This window comes from Amblyomma americanum, chromosome 7, assembly GCF_052857255.1.
Source record: "Amblyomma americanum isolate KBUSLIRL-KWMA chromosome 7, ASM5285725v1, whole genome shotgun sequence".
Lineage (NCBI taxonomy): Eukaryota > Metazoa > Arthropoda > Arachnida > Ixodida > Ixodidae > Amblyomma > Amblyomma americanum.
Window position 1 is genome coordinate 15484050 of NC_135503.1, and position 25948 is coordinate 15509997.

Consider the following 25948-nt stretch of genomic DNA (forward strand, 5'->3'; position numbering starts at 1 on the left):
TTTTCCAAAATACGCCCAAGAAATGTTAGTTTCCATGCCGTGAGTGTGGTGACGTTGTAGCGGAATCATTTTCTTTAGTAATGTATAGTCGCTTTCACCCCTACAAAACTGACTACGCGGTGTTAGATATGCTGTGGCAGAATCATTATTATCTATCGAGAAAATAAAACACCTACAATCTCAAATCGATCGGTTATGGCATAAAATGCCTGCTGTTAGTAAGTTTTTTTTTTTTCAACTGAGTAAAATTGTGCCGAACTGAATTCACCGTTAGTTTCCCCTTAACATTATACCAAGATAAATTTCGCTCACACCATCACTTTTGCTTATTACTCCTGTTTTCATTCCATATTACAGTTTGACAACATTGGAATCTGCGGAAATATCCTCGCCGTTTTTACGGACGGCTTTAATATTCTCTGCAGTGGAATGCTCGACTTTGTTGTGAGTACCGTTATGCTGGGGCCTTAATTTTATTGCTTAGTGCTCAACGAATTGATTATCAACGCCACATATGCACAGGCAGAAAAAAAGGCGCAGAAGCCACTAAAGCACGGCTCAAGGTCCGAGAAAGAGCGGGGAAGCAGGAAATATAAAATTATGGAAAATATGCCCCGCTATGTAATGCTAGAAGGGGCCCTTTGGAGAAACAAATAACACACGTATTATAAAAATGCTCTTTCTTTCTACTGCCACCTATATGTTGTTGTGAAATCAACAGGCTACTGGAGTTGCATTGTTGGCAAAATCAACCTGGCATGAGAGCTGTAAGTTGTACAGCCAAATAAGAAGCAAAGAGTAGTTTATCGCCTATTTCTTTTAAAACAGGACATCTTGACAAGTCCTAGAACACTGTTTTCCTGGTACACAAACTCGCCACGCGGCAATCATGCTACTTTTCCAACAGAAAGTCAGCGCGTCATGCGTAGTGACAAAAACCAGGGTATCATGAAGTAAACTTCCCCGTAGGCAGCTTATAATTTAATCGCATGCGCTGTGGAAACGAATAAAGCTCGCCTAAAGTTTGCCTCCTATGGAATCGTGCTAGAAAAAAATGGTGCCAACTCGGCACCTGCCTTCGCATTCGGCAGCAAAACCGGTTTCCTTCGCATCTCCGAAGCCTTCCTAGCGAGAACTCGAAATGACAAATGCAGAGACAACAGAACAGAATGAGATTGCCAATGCCTCTGGCTCGGCCTTGGACTCAACAACACCAGAAAATGCGTACTCTGGCGCCATGTTAACAAGGATTAAAATCTTTCCGCAGCAGGGGTATTGGCACAAAACAGTGTGCACTGAAGCCGCTGAAATAACGACTACCTTCACTGTGCTAATTCGTCCGCACGAATATATTTTATTTTAACGCACATCTTCACCACTGTTGGAATTTGTTTTGCTCGTGACTTCGGCAGCCAAAACAGACGCTCACGCCTTACATGCCATGTAATATGATCACGTTGTGTAGATCACTGTGTATTCTGCTACTGTTACTGTGCGCATTTTGCACAGATTTATATCCTTCGTTGAAAGGCAGTTCGCCTTTCTTCTGCACACGCTTGAAATGCATAGCTTTAGTACAGACAGCTATATTCTGTAATTCTTCTCTTCTCTGCAAGTAACGGTGAAAAGTGTACCACGCGCTGTGCGGTGCAGGTTAGGTGGCACACCTGCGTATTACACCCGGCGTGGTACACGATGGCTGGCTGGCACCACACATGTGTATCAAACAGCCATGAGTAAAACCACTCCACGCCAGCCTCAACTCCATAACCACATATAATACATTCTCGAGAGCTCCTACTCTACGGTTCAAATGTCTTGTATAAAGCTATATCTGATAGCCATAAATTTGATCTGCATCTGCTTGAACGACTAGCAAGTGAAGTGCTGCATGTGTACATTCTCACTAATAATAAAGTAGTTCAAGCAGAACAAAAAAGACAAGCACCAGCCGTATCTTTTGAGATGTTCGGTGCCCTAGCTGCTTTCGTTGCGTAGTGCAGCCTAACTCTTAATTCTTCTAATATATTCTGCAGAATGGTTACTGGCTATCAATGATGATCCTCGTCGGGATTTACGTGTACGGCATATACATATCTCTGATCGGATCCAAATACCTCTACACCATGAAGAGCTACACCTACGAAGGAGAACCTGTTCCAGCGGGGTAAGTCCCTATTTCTATTGTTGCATGCTTTACACGTTAGCATGTTACTTCTCCACTGTCTCCACTCAACGAAGCTATACTTACTTACTGTAGCAACACAGGTAATAAATAAGTTATTTCCTTGCGCATTTATAAATGCGCATTTGAGTCGTGGAAATCCCGGAAGTACAGTGACGTCCTTGCGTACTTCATTTTGCTACTGAAGTAGAATAAACTCTATTAATACAACACCCGGTTTAGTTTAAGCGATTGCAAACACTCCATGAAAATTTGTTTGCTTTCTGTCTTCTTTGCGAAGAGCGAAGAGAACACAGGAGTGAGAACTCTATGAATGCTATAAGCCGGTTTATGTGATTGAAGCAGAAATGCTGTCTAATTTGGTTTGTAAATATCAGCACCTCTCCTCTGCTTTAATTTTATCTGAGTTATTGAGAGCAGTTGACGATAGCCTGAGGATTAACAATTACCCTCCAGCTAAAAACTGCCACTATCAAATCGCTCACATAACGTGTAGGCTGCTGCAGAACTGGCACCCATTGAAAGAATTTATAAACTTCCTTCAAAATCTTGAATGTATTATACTGGGGACAAGCTAACGATATCACAATGTTGATTTCAGTAAACTAGTTTTTTAATTCTTCATCCTCATGATGTGTATGCAAGGCTCTGTTGCTATATACTTCGCAAATATTCGTTTTTCTCTTACCTGCAGGACGAAATTTGAGGAGCTGTAAGTATAACCAATGCCAAATATAAGCTATTTGAAAAATAGATGGTAATGTAAATTCTGTTTCTTCCTCACACAGGCAAATTCACAAGAAGCAGAGAGTGCGTAAGAAGTAAGTCTTAAACTGTTTTGCTCTGCTCTAGCAGCAGGTTTATGGATAATAAAATAAATATGTGCAAAAAAAAATCCCTGAACACAGGCAGTGAAGAAAACCAGCAGTATCCTGTTATGGAGCAAAGGCCTAGACAAAACCATCAATAAAGGCGGATAATATTTATGTTTTTAGGCATTGAGTCCATCTTTAAGCTGTCATTAGGCTTTTGATAATCAATGTATTTATGCTAAACACTGTTTCCCAGGGTCGCCATTTTGCTTGGAGATAAACAAGAACATAGAACACGCACAGTGTGTAACGTGGAGACACACTTTCACGTTTTCTGACGCCAGCAGATGCCAGCATTTTCATTAAACTAGCCGTAATGATGAAACGATTGCAGCACAAACGCACGGGAGTGTCGTCTAAAATAGTTTTGCTTGACCACTTTGTGCAAACTTCCAAAATGGGACTTCTTAAACAGACATAGTCCCAACGAAGAATTCTAGTACGTAGAAATAAAATCTGCCGGTTTCCTAATAATGATGCAGTAGAGGCAGAAACATTTAACCTGTTCGTATCAATTCAACAGAAACAATTAAATGAGGCCAAATACATAATGAAAAATGAATCAATGACAAATTTCATTACGTCCGTCTGCGTCCTATCTACCCACCGGAACAGTTGGCACAGCGAATTGAAAAACAGACCGAAAATATAAATGAAACGAATATGAAACGAGTACTGCCTTCTGCACTTTTTCAATAGTGTTAATGGACGCCGCAAGGAAAGACTGTAGTGGATTCTTGCCCAGAAGAATATATCAATATTCCTCTTCCCCCGAGATCGATCAACAGCTTTTTTTTTTGATAAGCATACTGGAATCCAAGAAAACATTGCTTTCGGATTTGCCTAAGTTTGGTGAACAATCTTTGCATTCCATACCTGTTGTATACTATTGTACGACATTTAACCTTCCACATTATACATAAGACCTTACACCACTTTTCTCCTCTTCCAGGGTTGTTGCAGCGCCAGTAATTCGCACGGAAGATGAACGTCTGAGGAAGGAGGATGCCGAGTGAGTGATTTCACATACTGCTTGAGGCCTGTGAAGTACTTGAATAGCTTCTAGGAAATGATGATGTAGCCAGCCAACAGAGTGAAAGCTCCATGGCGCATCTACTAGACATGAATTTAGTACATATAATATAGTTGAAACTAAAGGATGAAAAATGTGTGCCAGATTCCCATGGCCTTTTCAAAAGAGCATATAGGCCTGACAGGCAAGTGCGTGAATACGCATCTGCAAGGAAAAGATACATTCCTAGACGTCAGCCAGGAAGGTAATTTGGCGGTTCTATGGCGCAGCTGCAGAAGTGACAAAAAAATAAGTCAGTGTTCTAGCGTTTTTTGTAAAATAAATCACACTTGTGGTCTGACGCCCGTCCGTGTCGACCACCTCTTTCTTGTGCCCGCGTCTCTGTGTTTCGCTGGCACATTCTGAAGTTCTAGAGATGAATACAGTTTGCTCGTCACTCACATCGTCCGAACTAAAAGATACGCGCCTATTCTTAAGCAGTATGTCACAAAACTACAAAGAGCGAAGAACTCGGTGGTTTATTTAATAAGTACAATCTCTGAAAGCTTAAGACAATCTATGTAAGGAAAATAAAAACTCTGACGTGCAAATTTAAAAAAAGAAACGCTAGCTGAAAGAATTGTTGGCAGATCATTTAAGGGACTACTCTGCTTTTATCGTTCAGTAAAACTAAAACACACTACATGGCGATTTTCGTTGCCGTGCCACCTCCATAATTCCTTTTATTGCTTTCACTAAGAAAAAAACAGGAGAGCTCCTATTAGAAGTATATTATGCGAAACGTCTTGCCGCTATTCCTTTATGTGTTTCTGAGAGTAACTAATTTTTACTTCCAGACGGCTACGGCAGATTCGTCTGTAAGTATGACAGAAGTAGTGATGATTTATCCGATAAATAATGTTGTCAAACATGAGCGTTTCGAATGAATGTCGTGTTTGTTTTTTCTTGCAGACGAAAAGCCATGAAGGCGCCTGACACTCAACTGAAGTAGTAAGTGTAAACCAGGCCAAAAATTGATAGTACTGAGCACGAAGTGGCACAGTTGCATGTAGAAACGCGGTATAGTTCTAGCACAGGAACAGCAATAGCAAATGTTTCCTGTGTGCCCTTCTTTGCTCATGATGCATATATTTGGTTCATATGATAGTAAAGTCCATTTCCACACAAAACCACAAATGAGAAACTGATGAAGCCTCAAGCGGCTTGTGCGGCAGCGCCCACCGGCAGGCAGCGCATCAGTCATATACTGTCAAAGAAAGAAAACTGGAACTGAAACGACAAAAAAAATTCCACCTCATAAAAAAAAAATTAGCTCCGGTTTAGCTAGTGTTGAATCTGGTTAGAGAGCGAAACCTTAGGTGCATTGGGCAAGTAGACGTGGCTTGGCGTCTGTAACGTTGAGAGCGTTCCGCACACTGGACAGACAGCGCGCCCACCCTGCCACCCTGCCAGGTGGCAGTAAAATTAATGGTTCATCGCGAGAGGTTGGTCACCCAATGAACGCTGCTGCTTATTCTACCGCCCTCTACCGGAGAATGGAATGGTCAAAGGTCAAGTGGTGCGACACCATGGTGGACCACGTATGGTAAGGCCTATAGCCACACTTCACCTCTGGCTCACTTGAAGGTCTACCAGCAACGCATGGCGAAATCGGCTTTACCTAGCGTAGTGAAGCTTTCGCTTCCAAACAAGCCATACCTACCACTGCAGGCATACATACCTACACGCTAGCACATGCACAAGATCCCTATAATCAACGGACGCCAAAGCCTTACGAAGTCAAGGCAAGCAGCAGTGTATTGCAGTTTGTCGTTTTGAGTTCCCTTAAGTAAACTGCACGTGCCATCAATAAGGCCATAAGGCCAGGGCCAATAGCAGCTGTTGTCGCGCCATCATGGCTTTCTAGGTAGGCACATGTGACGAGTCATTTCTGGATTGCGTGCACGGTTCTAAGCGCTTGAAAGGACACTACAAATTGATGCGCACGTTGGAACATGGTGGCACTTGCAGGTTGCATTTGCTACACAGCTTTCTGATTCCATCCCGTCTAGTACGTTTCTCAGCATAACTGCTAATAGCGGGGCAGTCAACTATTTCTAAATGAAGTTTTTCTCTCTGCGCTTTAGCCAGGAAATAGTGTCCTATTACATCGTGCAAAAATTGAAGAATTCACTGCGAGTCAATAAATTTGGCCTCGCCGTGTCATTTGCTAATCGTCCTGGCTAATTGAATAGTCAGAGCGATTAAACCGTGAATAAGTTGGCCATCCGTATTAGCACATATCCCGGCTTTTTTTCACCTCTGAAGGTCGTGAGTAAACGCGCAGATTTGTATTTTTGCCGCATGAGGTCGCTCGAATAGATGCTAGCAATTACGCCCCAGATCAGTTTCAGATTTTGTAGAGTTTTTATAGAGCCGCTTGCAAGCACACACCCAATTGCACTTGGGTTAGCGGTCTAGCGGCTGTCTTCTAGCTCCAACCTGGCATGTTCTCTGCGAGCTTAGGCCTCCTCGAGCAAACCGCAGGCATCGCTGCCGACAGTCAGTAGCAAACTTCTTCCACTTGCACCTGTATAAGGCCCGGGAACGTACGCCGCTTGCAAGCTGTTGGGGTTTTTGACCGACTGATGTCGAACCCAGCTACTAAATATTTGTGTGGCACGCGCTGTAAGTAGCCTCGCAGTAGACTATTGAAATTTAATGCACGGAGCAGCTGGGGAAGATATACAAAGCTTATGATGAAATTTTCAAGTTTTTTTTCTTTCGCCTCTTCTCTTGGTGACTTTAAAATTCGGTTAAAGGGAAGAAAACCAACCGCAAGGAATCGGAACCCTCTCCATTGCTGCGTGACGGCTATGCACATCGCGCGCTCTAAAAAATAAATAGTTCGTAACGTCAGGCTTGGAGACATTACGCGAATGCATCGTTTGTTACTATAAATATTGACGTTATGTTTCTTCTCGTTTTGCAGCCTTGTGCCTATAGTGCCGACAGCTAACAACACAGCTAACCAGACAGCTAAGCCGACAAATCCCAAGGGTTCGTCGTCTAGTGCTTCGACATAAATCTCAAGCGAAGCTTCACTGATGCCTCGTGGGACCAATACTGGCTTGTGCTGCAGTGCAAGAAGGCGCTTGGTGGCTACGGTTGAAAATATTTCCTCTTTACAACTAATGCAATGAAGAAGCTGTAGAAAACCTCGCGCCAAAGATTTTGTGTGTGTCCTCAAAAATTATATGCTTTCGGTGGAGTTTTACGCCATCGTGTAGCACTTTCTCCCAATCACCAAAATTCCACACATACCTGCTGCTTACTGCCCACATTCGCGTTCACTAAACAGGCATTTCTGGTGTACGGTTGCAAGCGCACCATGTTGGTTTTGAATATTAGCATGAAAGGCTGTTCCGCAAGGGCGTAGAGTTCTCTGCACTTTGCTTACGCAAGGACAAAACATAGTTCTAAAAAAATTCTACTTTGCCTCTTACTGCAATCATTTTTGCAGCTGTGGCAGCAGTTTTGACATATTGCTGGGGAAACAGATGGGCTTCGTCATCAATGTAATCATATGTCTCTCTGTGTTGTCTTGGTCCGCCGCGCCGCGTAGCCCTTACTCTTACGCAGCTGTTTTCACGGCGGAAGCCTTTAATGGCTGATGCTCGCGTCCGACCGTCCCTCTGTCCGTCCGTCCGCACGTTACGCTCTTCAAAACAATAATTAAAAAAAAACTTTGTGCACGATGGGATTCCAACAACCATCCTTCTGTTCCGCAGCTCAGCGTGCTAACGACTACGCTACTTCCTGCCAACGCGTATGGAGTTCTCCTTGTCTAGGACGCTGGGGAGTGTTTGTGGAAAGGCGTCGAATCAGACGGATGCCTCCCAAACGCCCTCCAGTGTCTCCAGCGTTTAAGATTCACAAACAATTGTGTACTTAATTAACATCTTAACTACATATCTGCGACACAAGCAGCAACACCGCGCCTCACCGCACTATAGGTCAACAAAGTCTCATGAATTTTTTTCTAATGCGTAAGTAGTATGAGTGCCATTAAATGAAAATGGCGGCCTCTGTCTCTGCGTGGCCGCCGAGTAAAGCCGCCAGCGCCTACACTGATCCAATCTCAAAAATCGCCCCTTCATAAAAAAAACGGGGGGGGGGGGGGGGAGGCAAGGCCGACCATACGGGTACGAGAGGGGAGAGGTGGAGGAGTTGCTGATCAGGGTGAATTAAAGATGCGCATTATTTTGCAGCCCTTGCAGGCAGCAGTGCTCCTCACCCGAAAGAATATGGATGGGCAGTAATGAAGACGGGAAAGAATATGAAAAATGTTCACCACTGGAGGCGCAGAAGGCACAGATATGCCGCCATGTAAACGGCGATTGCAAAGAGGGGGAAAGTGGCGCCGAAAGCGAGCGAAGCTAATGGCCGGTGCTGGCGACACCTGTAATACACATTTTATAGTTTTCATCTTAAAGATCACTGAAGTGCATTTGTGAATAGAACGCGGCAACTTAATGATACAGGCCGATTTCAATTTCTCTTCAATATTTTTTTGATAGAATACCTCTCTATGACTAATGAAAAGCGCGAAATATTTGCACGAGTACAGCGTGGCTATCATTGGAGGTCAGGATACTCAAGCTGGGCCCTCACGTAAAGCGCGCGAGTGGCAAGCCGCAGAGGCCAGAGACGTATTTATTGCTGGCGACGGCAAACCATGGCTTTATACAACATAGTTGAGCCAGCATTTATGGCGCTAGTGTCTTCTTCCTTTCCCTTTTAGAGGAGGGGAGGGGGGCGGGGACAAAGAACAACGACCAAGGCACTATACAAATATTTCGCCAAAGTTCAAGCAGCGTCACTCATTACATTAGAAACTAATATTCAATCTCAGTAACGGACAGTTTGATGGTAAAAACACTAAACATATAAGAATGCTTCGTTTGGAACATAGCAGGCTTGTCCTGGGATACTAGTAAGAGCATTTGACCATCCATGTCACTATAACTGCCAGAGGGCCAGCACATGATTAAAAATAAAAGGCACCGCCTGAAAGGAAGAAAAATGACATTCCGGCTCTCATATGAGCGCCTTGTTCAAAATGATAAAGTAATCAAGGCTCCCGTGTGGGAGCCGGGAGGTAATTTTATTTTTTTTTCTGGTCGGCACCATTTATTTTTCGCCATACATCATCCATACACACCGTATTCCGTCGAACCTTAGGCATGAAACATGTTCAGTAGCAGATGTTGATGCTTGTGGCTAACTTGTTCGTTTTCTTTACGCCCACAGCCTCGATCGAATTACAAAGTAGGACCTCTTTGGCAAGCCACTCAAGTAACATTTAGGTTATTGTGAGGGTGAACCAATTGCAAACGCTGCAGCTTTTAGTTTTAATAAATGCATAGCAGCCGCCAGCATTAATACAAGCACTGTGTTAGGATCGCAGGACCGGGGTTGGGAACCAAAGTAATCAGCAGTCACCGAAGCCAGTTATGTGCATCTAACTTGGTTAAGGCTTGCCATGTATTCAAACAGCCATCACACGAGTAGTTGTTTTTCAACCATGATGCCAGTGGAAGTTTAAAAGCGGTTAGGCCGGAACGTAAGTCAATACCATCCTGTGAATGCAATGAGCGTTTCAAGAAAACTGCGCTCTTTCCTGTTCCTGTGCATCAGTGTTGACGATGATAAGCATTTCTATGGCTCAGTACTGGAGAGCATTCAGTAGAGTTCATAATGCTATGTGAATAGAGAGGAAAGATGTTTTAACGCATGGCTGAACTGATTTTTTTTTTCTTAAAAATTTCAAACCCTATCGCGGTCTTCTTCCTCTCGTCCCAATCGCGCGTCTCTTAAAGACAATATGGCTAATCAGGAAAGTAGGAGGATAATTACTATCTTTTTTTCTGGAAACATTTTGTGTGGAAATAGAGATTCTTCCTTCTCTGAATGGAATTGATTCTGGTGCATTTATTGGCTGAAAATGCGATTCATCCACTTCACCGCAGCATTTCCTAAAACTGTGCGCCTACACGCTGTAGAAATTACTTTCATCTTAATAACACTCTTTCCCAGCTGGACTGAAATTTGGCGCTGTTGATTTGACAATCATTTGTTCGTTCAGTGTTTCTTGAAACATTAAGAAGCTTTGGAATAGGGACTTATTTCATAACAACAACCGACACGAGACGAAATTTCGCGATTTTTTCATGTAATTTAAGATGCCATGGCAGCCTACTAAATACTTATTTTAACATCTTCCAGAGCCATATATGCCATCCCAGTTCAGGATCTTAGTGCTCTAGGATTGATATACCCGATCAGCTTCGACTCATTCCAAGATCAATGGAAAAGTGGGCAGTCTACGCGGAAATGCGAGTAAATGATATCTTCACAAATTTCACAAATAAGTGCGAAAAGAAAAAAACCGCTCCTGAGGTAACTGACACATGGCATACTACGACACGTGAACACTGAGAGGCTAAATACAAAAGCGGGCGCTCTCCAATTCTATTTCTCCAGCAAACACTTCTGTCTCGACACAATTGAGAAAGTGTCCGACTCAAAAGAAGAAATAAAGCTTTATTTTTCCTTCCATTGATATGTGTGACAAAACACATTCGCGAGCATAAGGCCTTTACAAAACATAAACGCCATGTCATGTACAAAAACTATACAAAACGTACTGATTTTATAAATGAACACGAAAGTTTCAATATTAGGAATAAAGTACTTTTGTTTCATTCCTGAAATATATTCGGACTACTCCAGCCGGACGCCAGTGTTGTGAAACCTTCATTTTATAGTTGACGACGTTACGGGCAATCTATGCAAAGTAGACGTCTTCTCTATCTCGTTACTCTTTCTTTTAAAGCATTTATTGGAAAGGGCGTTGTACGCAAGTCACAAGACGTGGTTCTTTCTTTTGATAAAATGATCCCACTCCTAATAACGTCTCGCCAGGGTTCATGAACTAGAGTGCGCAGTCCTTCAATAGACAGAAACAAGAACGTGCAGTACGTGTGGTGCAGGTGCTTTTTTACTACAGTACATTAAATATTGTTATATTGCAGCCTCGGCACGGCAACGAACTCGAAAATGAGATTTCCTGAACTTTTGTTGGGTTAATGAAAGAAAATAAAGTGGTAAGATAGCGTTGCCGCCTGTGATCGCAGCGACACTGCGGGTATATACTTTTAAAATTCAGCCCATCTTGCTTGTAGATAAGAGTTGCTTTTACTGAGTGTAGGTAGATTTACGAAATCTGGAGAGTTTTTCTTTGGCAGCCGTACTGGTGCTCTGTAAATTTGGACGTTTACTTTGAAACGATTTGTGCTGTTGTTTCTTTAGTTTAAGTTATAAAAGACGACACATCGCAGAGGCCCAAAATAAGATTATTGCCCAACTGCAGTGCTTAGCCGGTGTTTCCTGCGATCAGGAACTTACGCCTTATATCTAGCGAGTCATTGCACATAAATCAGAATTAAACATACACACCAGCGCTTTTCATGCTTTGTGATTTAATCGGAAGAATATTTTGTCAAAGCATATTGGCGTATATTGATTGCTTGCTAACTAACACCTTTTTTTATCGTTTTACTCTTATTCCTTTTTTCCAATTTTTATTATTACTTTGCCTTTTACCTTCCATTTCCATTCCATTTTATTATTGTTTTGTTTTCACCTTTTAAGACTGTCCTGTACTGAGTGAACTTAAATATCCGTGTTAAGTCAAGGCTAAAGTTACAAATATGCGCAAAAAGCAGTTCCTTGTTATCACCCAGGAATGATCCGGTACTTGAAGCGTTTTCTGATTCCTTGACGTAGCACGACATTCAAAAAGGCGAACATGGCAATCGGTCGACCGTACCTTTTTGGGGAGCAACGTCATCATCATCATAGATAGCGAATAGTTGGGAAAATTGGGGCAATCAATGTCGCTTGATAGAGAGAAATTATAAGGCTCAGTGATAGTACGGAGATCACAATGCGAAGTAACTTAGTCGTGGAAGAAAAAATATATAGCAGATACCAGGGTTACATGTGTTACGCTGTTGTGGGAACTTACAGTTGTCCTTGGCTGGAAACCAAATACGTGTTGCCTAAAGAAAAACGATATAAGCGTCATCACAAAAGCATCACCTGCCGAAAAGCAATACAAAGCAGTGAATAAAAATAGGCATCACAAACCTAAGAGCGTGGTTTTAGCATCACAAACAACAATCCGAAAATGTACACAGACGGTAGAACACACCTAAAAAGGAGAAGAAACGTAAATAACAGGGCAGAGTGAGGGACCTGACTATTCTTTGAAGCAAAGACGACACTGTCCATTCAATGGCTTTCGGTCCTAGAAACGTCGCATCAGTCTGCAGATCGATATCAAAGAGACAGGAATGGTTCCATCTCGCGAGAAAACACAAGTGGCGGCGAACTATAGGGAACCGGGCCAGAAGAGGGCTTTCTCTCTTATCCTTTGTGTATCGCGCCAAAGAAATGCGTTTACGGGGGCTCCGTTCAAGGGCATCCCATCTGTGGCAGCTTGAAAGGCGTTGTCAGAAAAGAACACCTCTCGCCTCATGTCGCTTTAATTGGTACCAACGCATAAAGTTGCTGGGCGTTTCTTTCCACTCCCATTGTTCACCTTTCTGTCCTTTTTTGGGGGCTTCTTCTGCTGTCGGAAGAACAGACAAAGGCAGGTGTGTTCACAATTGACGGCAAGTGTTGGACACATTTATTCTTACAAGACGGTGCTAAACATACCTCTTCAGACAAAAAAAAAACCGCCTTATCTACTCAAGAAAGACGACAGGGCACCCTCTCGCACTTCTTCTGGACTGTCGCTTTCCGCCCGTTATGGCTGATGAATGGCAAAAAGAAACGGTCTTCGTAATGATTTGTACTAAGCAAAAGTGTGGAAGTATTATAGACCAACGTGGATAATGCACCTGTTCAGAGAACGGAACCAAGATTCGCGGTATGTGAAAAGCTAAAACAAGAACAGAATAGAAACTAACTGCAACTTTGAGACACAAATTTCGCCGAATCTTTAGCAATGGCTTTTACGAAAAGAGACTGAAGGGGAACCAGTTCTGTTCTTTCATGCGCATAGTGAAAGAAAAGTGGTCGTACGAATCAGTCTGCAGGCGAATCGACCTTCAGTTATTGTGTAAAGGAAATTCAAACATTCGGTGATGATGTGTAACTTCCACTCACAACACGTTACTCCTGGTAACCCACACACTCAACCGAGCCTTCATCCTACTTTCTGAAGCGTGCTGTAAAATCTGCTTCTAGTATGACCATCGACTCTTGTGCTCGTCGTATCTGGTTTGCCCGTTTCTTTTTTTTGCTTTAACTATGGTCCTAAGTACACAGTACCAACTATCCCAAAAGTTCATTCTTTGGAACCAGTTCCCGTGTCCGCGTGTCTTCTTTATGAGGGGTCTGAAATATCCTGTCTTTGCAGTGAAAGTTCAGGTTTAATAATGTTCACAAGCTTTAAGGCTACATATCAGGAGCCTAGAAAGCCCAGTAGACTTGCGTCTACCTGTGTTGTTTTACATGCTTTACAAAGGAAAAGTGCACGAGGCGAGAAACATGGGCAAGCTTGTTGCGGTGAAGCTTCGAGTCACCGGATATCCACGACTCTGGTCTTCTTCTCCTTAGAGCCTCTGCGTGGTGGCAGAAAATTGCCACTTTGTTCTATACCCTCGCTCAGAGGACCGCACAGTTACAGGAAGCCGTGGTCTATGTGAGCTGTCAACTTCACGTTAGCGTTTTTCCAACGTTACCATATCTTCTCTCTCCATTCCGTGTTCTCTTCATTAGCGAATTTGAATTACGATTAGCAGCTTCCGCCCTCACCGTCTCATCACGTTCCATTTGACACTAGTGGTAGTAAACAACGTTCTACTACTGCCACTATGGACGAGGGGGGCGCTAGTGAAAACTTTGAAGGTTAGTTTACACGCAACACAAATACCCCGATAGTAGGAGATTGGACGGCAGCCGCCGCGGAAGCTGGGTTGGTAGAGCATCAGGAGAGACTTTCAGACGTCGTGGCTTCGGTTCCACCCGACGGCATGTGGTTGTTTTTTTTTCTTGTCCATTTTAATCGAGAGTATTTAAGCCATATATAATTGCACTATTATTTTCTGTCAATCAGCACTCCAAAACAAAAACAAAAAATAGGAACATTCCTCTACGCTATCCTTTTTTCCGATGAGTGTTGGCTTTCTCCTTTTTTAAAGCAGATAGACTTATTTGGCCAGCACACGTCTCGTACCTACTTGCCGTCTAAGAGCGTCAAAAAAGCAATGCGTGAGATGACGAGGACGAATTTCAGTCCATAGACTTTCAATCACTGATTGCTATTAACCAGCGCACTCCTGCTCATTGCATTCTTTCGGGCGTTTGTAAAGCAGAACTTCTCGAACTGTATCGGTCTTTTGGCATTGAGCCATACTTGAAGCCCTAAGGATGCTTTGCAAGGATTAATGTATCGCCCAGATATAGAACTTGAGAGTAATTTACTAACAAGTTTCGTGCATCATTTTAAAAGCGACGCTACTACTCGACACAACCTCATTTTATTGTTCCTACCTTAAATCATCCCGAGGTAGATGAGTTATGAATACGCACTTTGATCTTTTAAGGGCCATACGCAGTCCCAGACAAGAGCATAATTTCATAGAAAATAATTCTGATCCAGTTCTTTGAGAATTGACCTGCTTAAAGGGGTCATGACAGGCTAGTTTCACGCATACCCTGCTTATCGCCTTTATTTCCCAGCAGGTTAAATTACAATTCGCCGAATTTCCGTTGGTTCTGTGCGGTAAAAATTTTTTAAACGATTTTTTTTTCGTCTCTTCTGCGAACAACTTGCTGGTCTGGCAACCTCTGATCGCTGACGTCACGACGGCATACACGCCCCGCGTCGTCTGCTGCGAACTGTTGAGCTGCTTGAATGCACACCGTAGACAGCGGTCGCTCGAAAAGTTTTTTCTTTTAGCTTAGCAAATTAAAATGCATTTTCCGTGCTCTCTTTTGGGAAGCCTTCTACTTAGTACGCGAGCTGAGTGATCCTTGGGAACGCGGACTTGCTCGTGGCGCCCACTTTCCAACTGTTGAGGAAACAGAAATCGATGGACCCCTGCTTTATTATTTACGCTTAGAAACATGCTGTTCGTATGTTATGAGTGCGGTCTCTTTTGAGCATTCAAGTGCTCCCGTATGTGAAAAGCGGCACGTGCCGTGCATGTCGCTTCGCCGATGTGCGCCGTGAGAGCCGCGGCGTTTTGTAGCTATATATCTACCAAGTTCTTGTCCGCTATTCATTGGCTCGATAATTAAACTCCAATTATCAAAAACTGGCACTAGAGTAACCTTGAGGCACGAAAGCAGCAGAGGAAAATGCCGAGTGGGACGACTTCCCCGCTGGATGTATGCGTTCGTAAATCGAACATACATTTCCTTCGACTCGTAGAACCCTTTGCAGGAACCAAGCCGTTTGCAAAACTCTACGCGGCTCGAATGCTTTTGCTTCCCGCACTGATGACTAGTCGCCGCCGTCTAAATGAATGGTTAAAAATAATAGTACCGCATTTAGCGCTTTGCTGTGCGTAAGCACTGTGCCCCAGGAGTGCGACAGTTACGATAACTGCAGCCCCGCGCTGAGGTTGTTTACATGGCGGTGCGCAAGCAGTACAGCTCGTTTGGATGACATAAAACGCAAGGTGGGTTCTCCTTATTTTAAATATTACGTACTCTTACTCGCAAATTGCACTTTTACTCATTTACACACCATGATAACACTGCAATAAGCGCCGATGATCCTATATCGCCTGCTTGGGAAACGCTTCGCGTAGTATACCGGCGCTTCCCGCTAATGGTATCTGCTTTCTCTTACGTCACCAAAATTTAATTTTAGATCGCTTTAGCTAAAAATACGTTCGGATATTACCTGAATTAATAAAAACAACCAGATTTGCGGTCCACAGTCGACGCCGACGGCTGCTGCCGGCTGCCTTCTGCATATGCCAAGCAGACCTGGTCACATATCGGCACTTCCCCCTTATTGTACTCGCGTCCTGCGATGTAGGCAGTCATCGCTTTGAGGGAACTGTAGCCAAAGCTACGCTCGACAGTTATTTGCAGGCACTAAAACTTGCGAATTCGCTCTCCGCAATCGCCGAAATCGCACACACGAATCCTGCGTACTCGCTAGGCCTCGTCACGAAAGCGGCCGGTGGTCCGGCGTCGACCGAAATTCAAGAATATGGCAAAAGTTACTCACTGATTAGTAAGAAAGCGTGAAGATATGATAAGTAGCCGCTTTTTTTCGCTTTTTTGGATACAGACAAGGTACACAGGCGCAGTTTTTCCGGCCGTCGCCTCACTGGGCGCGAAGCTCTCGCTCGGCCGCACAAGCCCAGGCGATGGCAACGAGCGGCACCGTCGTGCGGCGTTTTCTGCCCATGTCGTTTGCCTCGCCGATCGGTTCTATGCGCAGGCACCGATTGAAAGCACATCTCTGCTGGTGCATGCACATCGCGTATGTCGCCGTGGCTGGCATGAGGTCCAATAAGTTTTACAATTCTTAAATTTATAGAATGTCATACCAACTAGTCCCCTACCACACTTCCCATTAAGCTGACTCTTAACATTGCTACGATACGCGGTCGTTGATCGTGCTGGCGTCGTCATCGGTCTAGCGTGACAGACCAGTGCGTCAGCGACGACATTTGCATACCGATCAGCCCACCGACCGTCGATCGCCGTCGCATCGGCCTATAGTGCGACCGGACCCCACCTATACCGAAGAAAAGCTGCGTTACTGTTGTTATCGCTTTTGCGGCACCAATCACTGATATATGGGGGACGACTGCTACTTCGATCGCCCGCGAAAGTACAGGGGGGGGGATGAGACCTCGCTGCGCATATTGCAGCAACGAGAGCAGACGACGTCGCTCCTTGCATGTGCTAGTGACGTCACGTGAGCATTCAATATGGCGGTCGCTGTGAGTGGGAGGAGTCTCCCGGTCTCAACTTCGATCGCATTTTTTGGAATATACAGCGCGTCCAGGGCAGCCAAATTTCAGAAATTGAATCATAAGATCTTGTATTAGTTACTGAAACACTAAACTGAAATATGAAGAACGACCATGTCATGGCCACTTTAAGCGTCGGCCCAAGAAAGCATTTCAGAAATGACAATTCTTAGTATCCGCACTTTAAATGAGTTCCGGATAACGTGAAGACACCCGTAGGTTAGTTTTAGCGATCTAGGAAGATTCCATAAGATGCGGCATGAGCTTCCACTGTAGTCGCACATGTTTCCTTTCTACCAGCGCTTGAAAGAAACATCAGTTACGACGACAGGCTGCTTTCGAAGCAAGAATAATACCGACAAATACAACGCTTAAGCACAATGTATCTTGTGCCATAACCCCACGTGGGTACAAATTATCAAGTTTTGAAACATTATCTGGTAGGAAAGAAATAAAAACTCATGGCATGCTCTTTACCTCGTGTTTAAGGTGTACAGACATGTTTTTAGGTGTCCGTTTTTTTTTCCTTGGAAGAAGCCAACGGACCTGCCAGTCATGATATGAGCTCTAAGAACCAATGTGCAGCGTTAATAATTAATTAAAATCGAATTTGTACCAGCAGTTTTAGTCGCGGGCGGCCCCAGCGTTGAAGTAAACCTTCTCGGGATGGCTAATCCACCACCTGGACTACCATATTGCTATTAATGTCGACGTCTCCGCCAAGCACTGATTGTTCCTGAGAGTTAATACTGGATTCAGTGACGTCATAACAATAAAGAAAAGTGCATCTTGACGTCACTCGATGTGGGTGGAAATGCAAAGCGTCTCCATGAACAGCACATTAAATTATAATAAAATATGTTCCGCTCAACGCAGGTAACTTAAACTTGCTTGAAGGCATCTCCTTACGCCCATGAAGGAAATATCATTTGTATGCGTTCGAAATTTTCTGTCTGTACCGGTTTATGACAGCTACTCTTCCAAACAGGCAACTTTAGACGTGCGCGAAGCCACAGTATGCGAATGACGATCGCATGAGAGACGCGACATCATCGAGCAGAAATACTTTTCCCTGCTCATGCTTTTGTTCTTCTAGGAAAAGTAAAATTAAATATTAAAAAAAACAATTTCAAGTACAACGTAAATGGTCCGTACTTTACTTCCTTCGTTAAGTAAACCGCTTCGAATCCACATAATTGATTTTTTCTGTGATTCAAGCCAGTTCGCAGCTAAGGCTACATTACTCTTATAATCGCTGATCACATTGTACTCCCAATTATTAGCTTTCATATGCTCTTGTTGATATATACATTGCGTTTCGGGCAAAGGCAGTACAACTCCACTTATAAAAGCAGTTCGCGAGGCAGTAAAGAAGAGAAAATCGGGGAGCCGGCTCCGCAATAATAATAATTATTATTATTATTATTATTGCGGAGCCGGCTCCCCGATTTTTTCTTCTTTACTCCGCAAGGGCGAATGATAAATCACGAACAATAGCGTTCATTTTTCCTAAGGCACCGCAACGCATTAAGCGACCTGCGTATTCTCCGTAGCACGCTCAGTTGTTGCTTAATCTAGATGGCAGTCGCGCCCGCCTGCATGGGAGCATGCTTTATGCTATGTGTAGGCCGCTTTCGCAAGATTCATTCCATGGTCGCCCAGTGCAGGCTTCGGTGGCGTTCATTTCATCACTATTCAGCCTGACATAAACAGAATAGATATTACTGCGCGCCACCCAACGTGACTTTCTGTGAACACGCCATGTTCGCGGCCCGCCGGTATTCTTTAAACATGCGATGTTATACCGGTACAGATCCTGTGTACTTAGGGCACTCCCTATATGTAGGGGCTGTGGTTAAGCTCAGCGCCCAAAGATAAACACGCTTTCAAAAGCTATGAACGCAGAGCCGGCCACGGGTAATTAGGCTAATTATTGTCTAGCTCCCTTAGTTTCGAAACACGCGAAAACAATGCATGCAATTGCGCAAGATAGTCATTATAATTAATACCGCCAGAAAAAAAAAGAGCTTTGCCCTAAAAGCTTGCCCACCGGAGAATTATTGGGCGCCTGATGTAACCCTTAGCAACATATACAGGCGCCAAAAATGTTTATTTAGCTTGCGTCATAACTCCCCATTTCACGTGCGTGCGCTAAAGCAACACAGCACCACAGTTCATGGCGCAACGGTGAGAAGAATCATGCCAGGCGCCGTTTCGGTGACCTGGCGCTGTATGGCGTGCACCTGGTGGCGAACAGCTTCCCGCTTGAATTTCTTTGCGAATACAAGTCCAGCTTTCTCGGGCAAAAAATTTTGAAAATTAGAAAGTTGTAAGACCCTGTTATGGAAATATTGAATGTAATGGTCCATTATTCTGATACGAAGCAAAGTCTTTCTTATTAAGTGTTTCCAATCGATTAAGTGTTTCCATCAATCGATGGAACAGTGAAAACTGCCATAGAAAAGCAATGGAAAATGCTTTTTGCAATAGCAGAAATGTGAGTAGAAAAAAAATATAAGACTGCTGTCGGGTGATCGGCAGATATATTGATTCCTATTTACAAAAGGTTTCCCGTGCGAACTGGCTTTTGTCGAAAAAATTGCTGGGTACGAGGAAAGCAACAGCACTGCGCTCAATGTTTCACCTGCCTGTGATGAAATCCCTGTTTCCACGTTATACGAAGAGAATTACCAGGAAAGAGCACCAACCGTATTCTCTACCCGCAGAAATGTGAAGGCTGACACAAAGGCTCCAAATACAATCTGGAAGTAAAATCGGATCACGAGAACATGCGATTGCAGCGTAACAGCAATTGCAAATGCCTAAATTTAGTGCCTGCTTGAGAATTTTGGTTTGGTTTGATTTTTTGATTTTATGGGCTTTAACGTCCTTAAGCGACTCGAGCTATGAGGAACGCTGTAGTGGAGGGCTGCGGATAGTTTTGACCACCTGGGGTTCTTTAACGTGCAATGACATTGTACAGTGCACGGGCCTCTTGCATTTCGCCTCCATCAAAATAATCCCACCGGGCCCGGGATCGAACCCGCGTCTTTCGAATTGACAGCCGAGCACCATAACCACTTAGCCACGGCGGCGGGTCTTCAGAATTTTAGGTAATGTGCTATAGCATTTCAAAACCCTGAATGGCTGTCTTAGCCACAATCGTAATCGTCAACATTGCGAAGATATAATTTTTTTTAGGCGCCCGTGCAGTTATTTGTTGAATTTTTCAGTTGAAGCATGGGCTCCTTGGACGAGACAGGCTTCTACTGTGCCAGCTCTTAAAACCCGTTCCCCAACCCCTCGAGATTTCGAAGTCATCGTCCTCACAATGAAGAACTGATGTCATTATTTAGCAAGGGCACAACACTTTTTGTTTCGCGAACAAGCTCGGTGTGAGCGCTACGAGGCTAGGCAGAAATGGCCACGAATGCATTTCGGATACAGTTCCGAATGAGCCCTTTTGGCTACAGCTGCTCGACACGTTACCCTCCAAAGGCGCATACATCTCAATTGCACATAAAGCTGAAGCTGAAGTTAGACTCACATTACGGGAACGCCCCTTGTGTCTCTCATCAAGCTATCTCTCTCTCTCTCATGGAGGCCGGCACTGCGCCTCTTTCCTCGGTGTCGCCACCCCCGTGGTACGTTCTGCTTCAAGGCATAGGTTGCAAGTGAAATTGACAAACTGCATTTTACAACGAAGTGTAGCAAAGAGAATGAAGGGAATTTAACCTTCATAATGATCGATGTGCGGCGAGGCGATCGCAACGCAGTAGCTTTTTAAATCAATTCGCTGGCTAGCATTCGCTTTGGAGAAATTGTTAGAAAGAAACTTAACAAACATGCTGCCAGTGCTTCGCCGCTCCTTTGCAGGAAGTTTCATTTGCTTCGCCTTTATTCACAGAACCAAACGCGGTCCTTTTTCTTTTACTGCAGCTTGGCAATCGATCTTTCCATATATCTATATCCTTTATTACGGAAAGGTATCGATTCTCTGCAATCACTTGAGCCGAGCGTCAGTTTCTATAGCGCCCCAGGAAAACATTCTCCGCAAGATCATCACTCATGGTTTGCTAAGAAACTCGCTTGCCGTAACGGTCAACATACTTTCCGAGATTGGTTGCCATGGCCGACATGGCCTTCCCAGCAACCGTAGAACCTTCATCACTACAGTCTTTTTTTTCTCCACTTTGCCAACTACGTCACAGTTTTCACTGGTACTATGAAGTGTGCGCCCTGTAAGCAGAATTTGGCTCCGCCTGCATCGGTTGCGGAATGACCGGATGACTTGTGTGGTGGTGTTTAAAATGACGGCCATGTCCATTACCGTCTTTTCTGTGACAATAAATGCTTTGTTTCTGAAATAAAACAACTTGTATAACAGTGTATATAAGGAATTTACAGTGGTCATTACTTGATCCCACCTTTCGCAGTATGGCGAAAAGTTGGCTGGACCTCGGAATCCTCTGTAACACAGCCGCAGAATACGAGACCGTCTCGTCTTTCAATGCGCATAGTCAATACGGTTCATACTGAATCGCCGACGCTACCTTGCCGCCATAATGAATTGCGTGCCCTAACCTACCTCATTCCTTGGAAATTAAGACGAAATAGACATGTGCAAGGCACGTGATGCGAAGAGAAGATAGCCACGGAATCAATTCTAAGAGAAGGCAAGCGTAGCAGCAAGCGGCAGTGATTCAGATCAGTGGACGAGATTACAATGTTTGCGTGGATAAGACGGCGGCAGCAGGTGCAGGATAGTGTTAACTGGAGATCAATATGAGAGGCCTTCTACCTTTAAGGTACATATAGTTTTACTAGTGATGATGCTGACCCATCGTGATAGCAACTGAACCCTGCGGCATCGCTCATTCGCAGGCATCCAGAACCTAACCTCATACCATTGAGACCAGTGCTCTGCAGCGACCGTTCTCTGCAGGTGAATTGAAGTGCATCATCATCGACTTTAAGAAGAATGCAGTATAGACAAGCGACGATAAACTAATGTTTCAGCTAGTGGTAAGGAATTTGCAGGATTAGGTTTACGAAGAATAGCTCAGAAATGTATCCACCTGACTCGCAGAGCCTAAACAGAATATAACTCCTACCTTTGCCCTAGAAGGTCAGACAGTGCCCCGTAAGGCAAATATTTGCCTTGAGTACAGAAACCTCAAAATATAAATTCAGTTCCACGTTAGCGGATTCCGATTTGAAAAGAAAAGCGTGTTGCTTTCCAGAGTGCTGACATATTGGCTATTAGAAAAACACGCTTATCGCAATGAAAACAGTCAACGACCAGAGAAAAGCCGCGCCTAAGGCTTGCGATTTTGTGGCAAAGGGAGACAAAAGAAAAGGAATGTAGAATGGATTATACCCGCACGACGTAAATGTTACAGTAGGCACCTCTCTGTCTTTTCCCAGAGGAGAGGAAAAATGAGAAGACGAGGCGAATATGGTGTTCCCAAACACACTACGACGAACAGCTGACATCACTCAACTTCCGCGCTTGCAATCAATATATTGCAAGCGTAAGAACTTTCGTTTATCATTGCTTTCTGTTTAGCTTACATTGCTGCAGAGTGATTTCCGGTTTATTTTTTGTCCTGGAGGCACGACAAGATAGGGCCCTTGCTGGAAACATTTTCCGCCGCTTAGACACTTCGTGCGAAAAGGTGTCCTTTTGTTTTTTTTTCTTTTACGACGCCTTTCAAGCACCTTCGATATGGTTTTTCTTGCGCCCCGTCACATACACCCACCCACCTACTATATATAACTCATTCACTACTGGAGCCTCTCTTTGATGCGACGTACGTCGGCGAAACAGGAAAACGGTTTTTCGACCCGTTTTTCGGCTCAGAGCACCCATGTTTGCTTGGTCGATGAAACGCTGCTGTCTCCCTGTGTTGGGATTTCGAAGACGTCGTTTCGTTTTCGTCTAATGGAAACATTTGAGGAACAGTGCTTTTGTTGCTCGCGAAGATTGCTTCCTACTCGTGCGCATGACTTTGTATGCTTGCGTGCTTGCCTTCTCCCATCTACGTTTCGGGGCATTTGAGCCGTGTTTCCGTTTAGAGATGCCCTTTGCTGCCTCTCGCTGCTACTTACGGCTCTGTAGTCCAGGTCTTCAAAGCGGCTCGACATTCTTCGGGGATGCGGACGTCACTTTTTTTTTATTGCGTGAATATGCCCTTCGGCATAAGAGGGCTATAGGTACATGTGCAGGCAGGTGTCAGCTATAAATGCCAACAAGACCCGGTATTGGGGCCCATTCGTCCAGGGACGAGTGCCTGTTGGTCGGCTGGGGTAATAACCCTCAATGCCGAGGTGTCGCTTGCGTGCATCCTGAATTGCGGGGCAAGTTATCACAAAGTGATGTAACGACGCCCCGGTAGCAGAAGCGAGGCAGGTGGGGCAGTTTCGAAGCGGTGTCTCCGATGGCCAGGAGGCCCTGACCGCAGGCGTCAGCGCAGCATGTACGTTATTCTTTGGTGCAGTTTTGTATCCTCATCAGCTGATTTTGACGGACGCTGTACAGCATTATTTAGACTAATGCTGTGTGTGCCCTTTTCTGCAGCAGTTTTCGAGAAAAACCTCTTAGGACATCGACATCCGATTACAAACGACAAATATAGTCTCTATTTTACTTAACACTTTAGTTTATTGAGCCTAAACAGCACATGCGGCTTCGGTGCTTATTAAGTAAGAACTCGGTGCAGATGATTTCGCGGTTTTATTGAAGAAAGAAGTACAGGTATGAGTTATATAAATTATTTATTACAGAAGCAGGTCCCAAAGTGGGAACTGTCAGGGTGACCTCCTGTTATTAATTGTATGTATGACGCATGAGAAAAAATGTGGCAGATAGCAAATGCTTAGCCATATTCGTATATATCCCAAAGAAAGCATCATCCTTTGAAAGTAAAGGAACTTGCATTTAAAGGTGACGTTTCGCGGTATTCTTTTCTTGTCCGTATAGCACATGTCTGGTATCTTCTTCCGCCTGATGTCGCACAAATTGCACCTTATGGTGATGATGATGATGATGATGATGATAAAAACATTTTAATTGGAACAAATATTGGTATCTCTCCCAGTTCCGAGAGTTCATTGGATCTTGCGGTCGCTCTTGCACTCTAGATGGTTTTCAGAACGCTTTGAGTGTATAAATATTTTCTATAACCCTTGTTTTTCGTGTGAAATCCCCCTTGTTGTAATGCCTTGTTGGCGATACAGGTACTTATTAAGTAAGGAAATGTCCACAGATACAATTTCATCACAAAAAAGAAAGGAGAATCGGGAACAAACTAAAAATAATTCATGGTGGTTATGTTTGGCGTCGAATGGTTAGCGCGCGAGAATAAGGCTCAAGGTAGTCACTATGGACAACTGTACCACGCGTTTTCTGCGACCCTGACACTGGTGCTTCCTATAAGCAGGCCATTGAACGCATACCGCCCAGCGCAGGCTCCAACTCGATCCTCGCCTCCATCGCTTTTTACAGTGGGCGTCGGCTTCACGCGGCAAGCTTTTGTTTACCGTTCAGTGGCGTCGAACAACAAAGTCAATAAATTATTTAGTCGAGATTGGCTGCTTGTCGTGTTATCTTGGTTCAATAAACTAAATGTGGCACGCGTGTCTCTCAGGATTGTTGTCGGTGTACACACACTGTGACAATGGTGTGAACCAGGTCGAATTTTTTTTTCCATTTTATCCGTCCTTTAGCTTCACTGCTGGTCCGTGCGGGCATCATAAAATGCAAGTTCGGTGTAACGAACTACGTGAGCGCTCGGACTAACGACGCCGCTCGGCTGCGTGCATGCACACCGCAGAAGCACCGACGTGAGCCGCTTGTGAATCGGCAGCCAACGTCGCTTTGCACGCGCCCGTCGAAGCCCAGCTTCGTCCGTGAAGCACTACCGTGCTTTAGAGCGTGAAGATCCATCCGTCCACGCCGTGTTACACAGCTGCTGTTTGTTGCGTGTTGCGTTTACTAAGAATTAATGAGGACGTAGAAACGCTGCTTACAGTCAACAAGCAGTTCCATTCGTCCAACGGCTTGCCCTCACTAAGCATACCCACGTATTCATACAGCTTAAGTCTGCAGCTAAATCCCCTGAAGCGTGGCAGCAAGCATCACGTGGTTTCAGGTGCAAAACGCGAAAGCAGCAGTATTTGTGAATTTAAATCATGGTGGTATCAGCCCATGGTGATATATAGTCTCTTTGCTGCTACTTTTGTATCAAGCTATAAGCGAAAGCGCCTGCCTGTCTCCGTCGCTACTCCGGCTACCACTACAGCTTTGAAGCCTGATGTTGAAGACTACTGCTCGTGCTGCGTACGGCTTGTGTTATTTACTTACGTCATATTTAGGCTGAATTGTAATCTCCCCGTGTGGTTTGATATTATTTCACTGTTGTAGCTGCTTTGAAGAAAACATTCCCTGAATATTAATACCCTTGAGGCCCTGGCGATGCTAAAAGAAAGGTAATAAGTGCTCTGAAAGCAACGCAAGCCTACCATAAACTGTCTTCGGCAGAACATTTGTGTACACACATTTCGTACGTTATGAGTTCAGGTAAATGTGGTACTTGCCACAGTTTTCCCTCTCCTGTGGGGCTGCAAGCATTTCTGTTTCAATATAGCGCCTGGCGCAGAATATTAGCGACCTATATATATGATTAGCACCGGGGACTCGCACAGTATAACAATACTGTAACATTATGCAGTAAGGAATTTACTGACACCGACGAAGTTTTGCGGGCTGAAGGAGTTGATAAACGGGTTACTTGCATGAAGC

The 25948-nt window shown here is 44.3% G+C and overlaps 1 protein-coding gene across 4 annotated transcripts in view; it reads left to right on the forward strand.

Annotated features, from left to right (window-relative positions):
• Positions 1 to 25948, forward strand: part of LOC144098546 (uncharacterized) — a 220089-nt gene that overhangs the window by 30122 nt on the left and 164019 nt on the right. The window contains exons 20-26 of one of the 4 annotated variants that reach the window (XM_077631274.1): positions 358 to 444; positions 2037 to 2167; positions 2974 to 3006; positions 4010 to 4069; positions 4927 to 4947; positions 5042 to 5080; positions 7062 to 7285. In XM_077631274.1, the coding sequence (XP_077487400.1) occupies positions 358 to 444; positions 2037 to 2167; positions 2974 to 3006; positions 4010 to 4069; positions 4927 to 4947; positions 5042 to 5080; positions 7062 to 7155 (465 nt within the window). In that variant the 3' untranslated portion in view covers positions 7156 to 7285. Of the gene's footprint in view, positions 1 to 357; positions 445 to 2036; positions 2168 to 2973; positions 3007 to 4009; positions 4070 to 4926; positions 4948 to 5041; positions 5081 to 7061; positions 7286 to 25948 lie in introns of those variants that run through there. The other 3 variants (XM_077631276.1, XM_077631275.1, XM_077631278.1) reach the window with 3 other exon arrangements.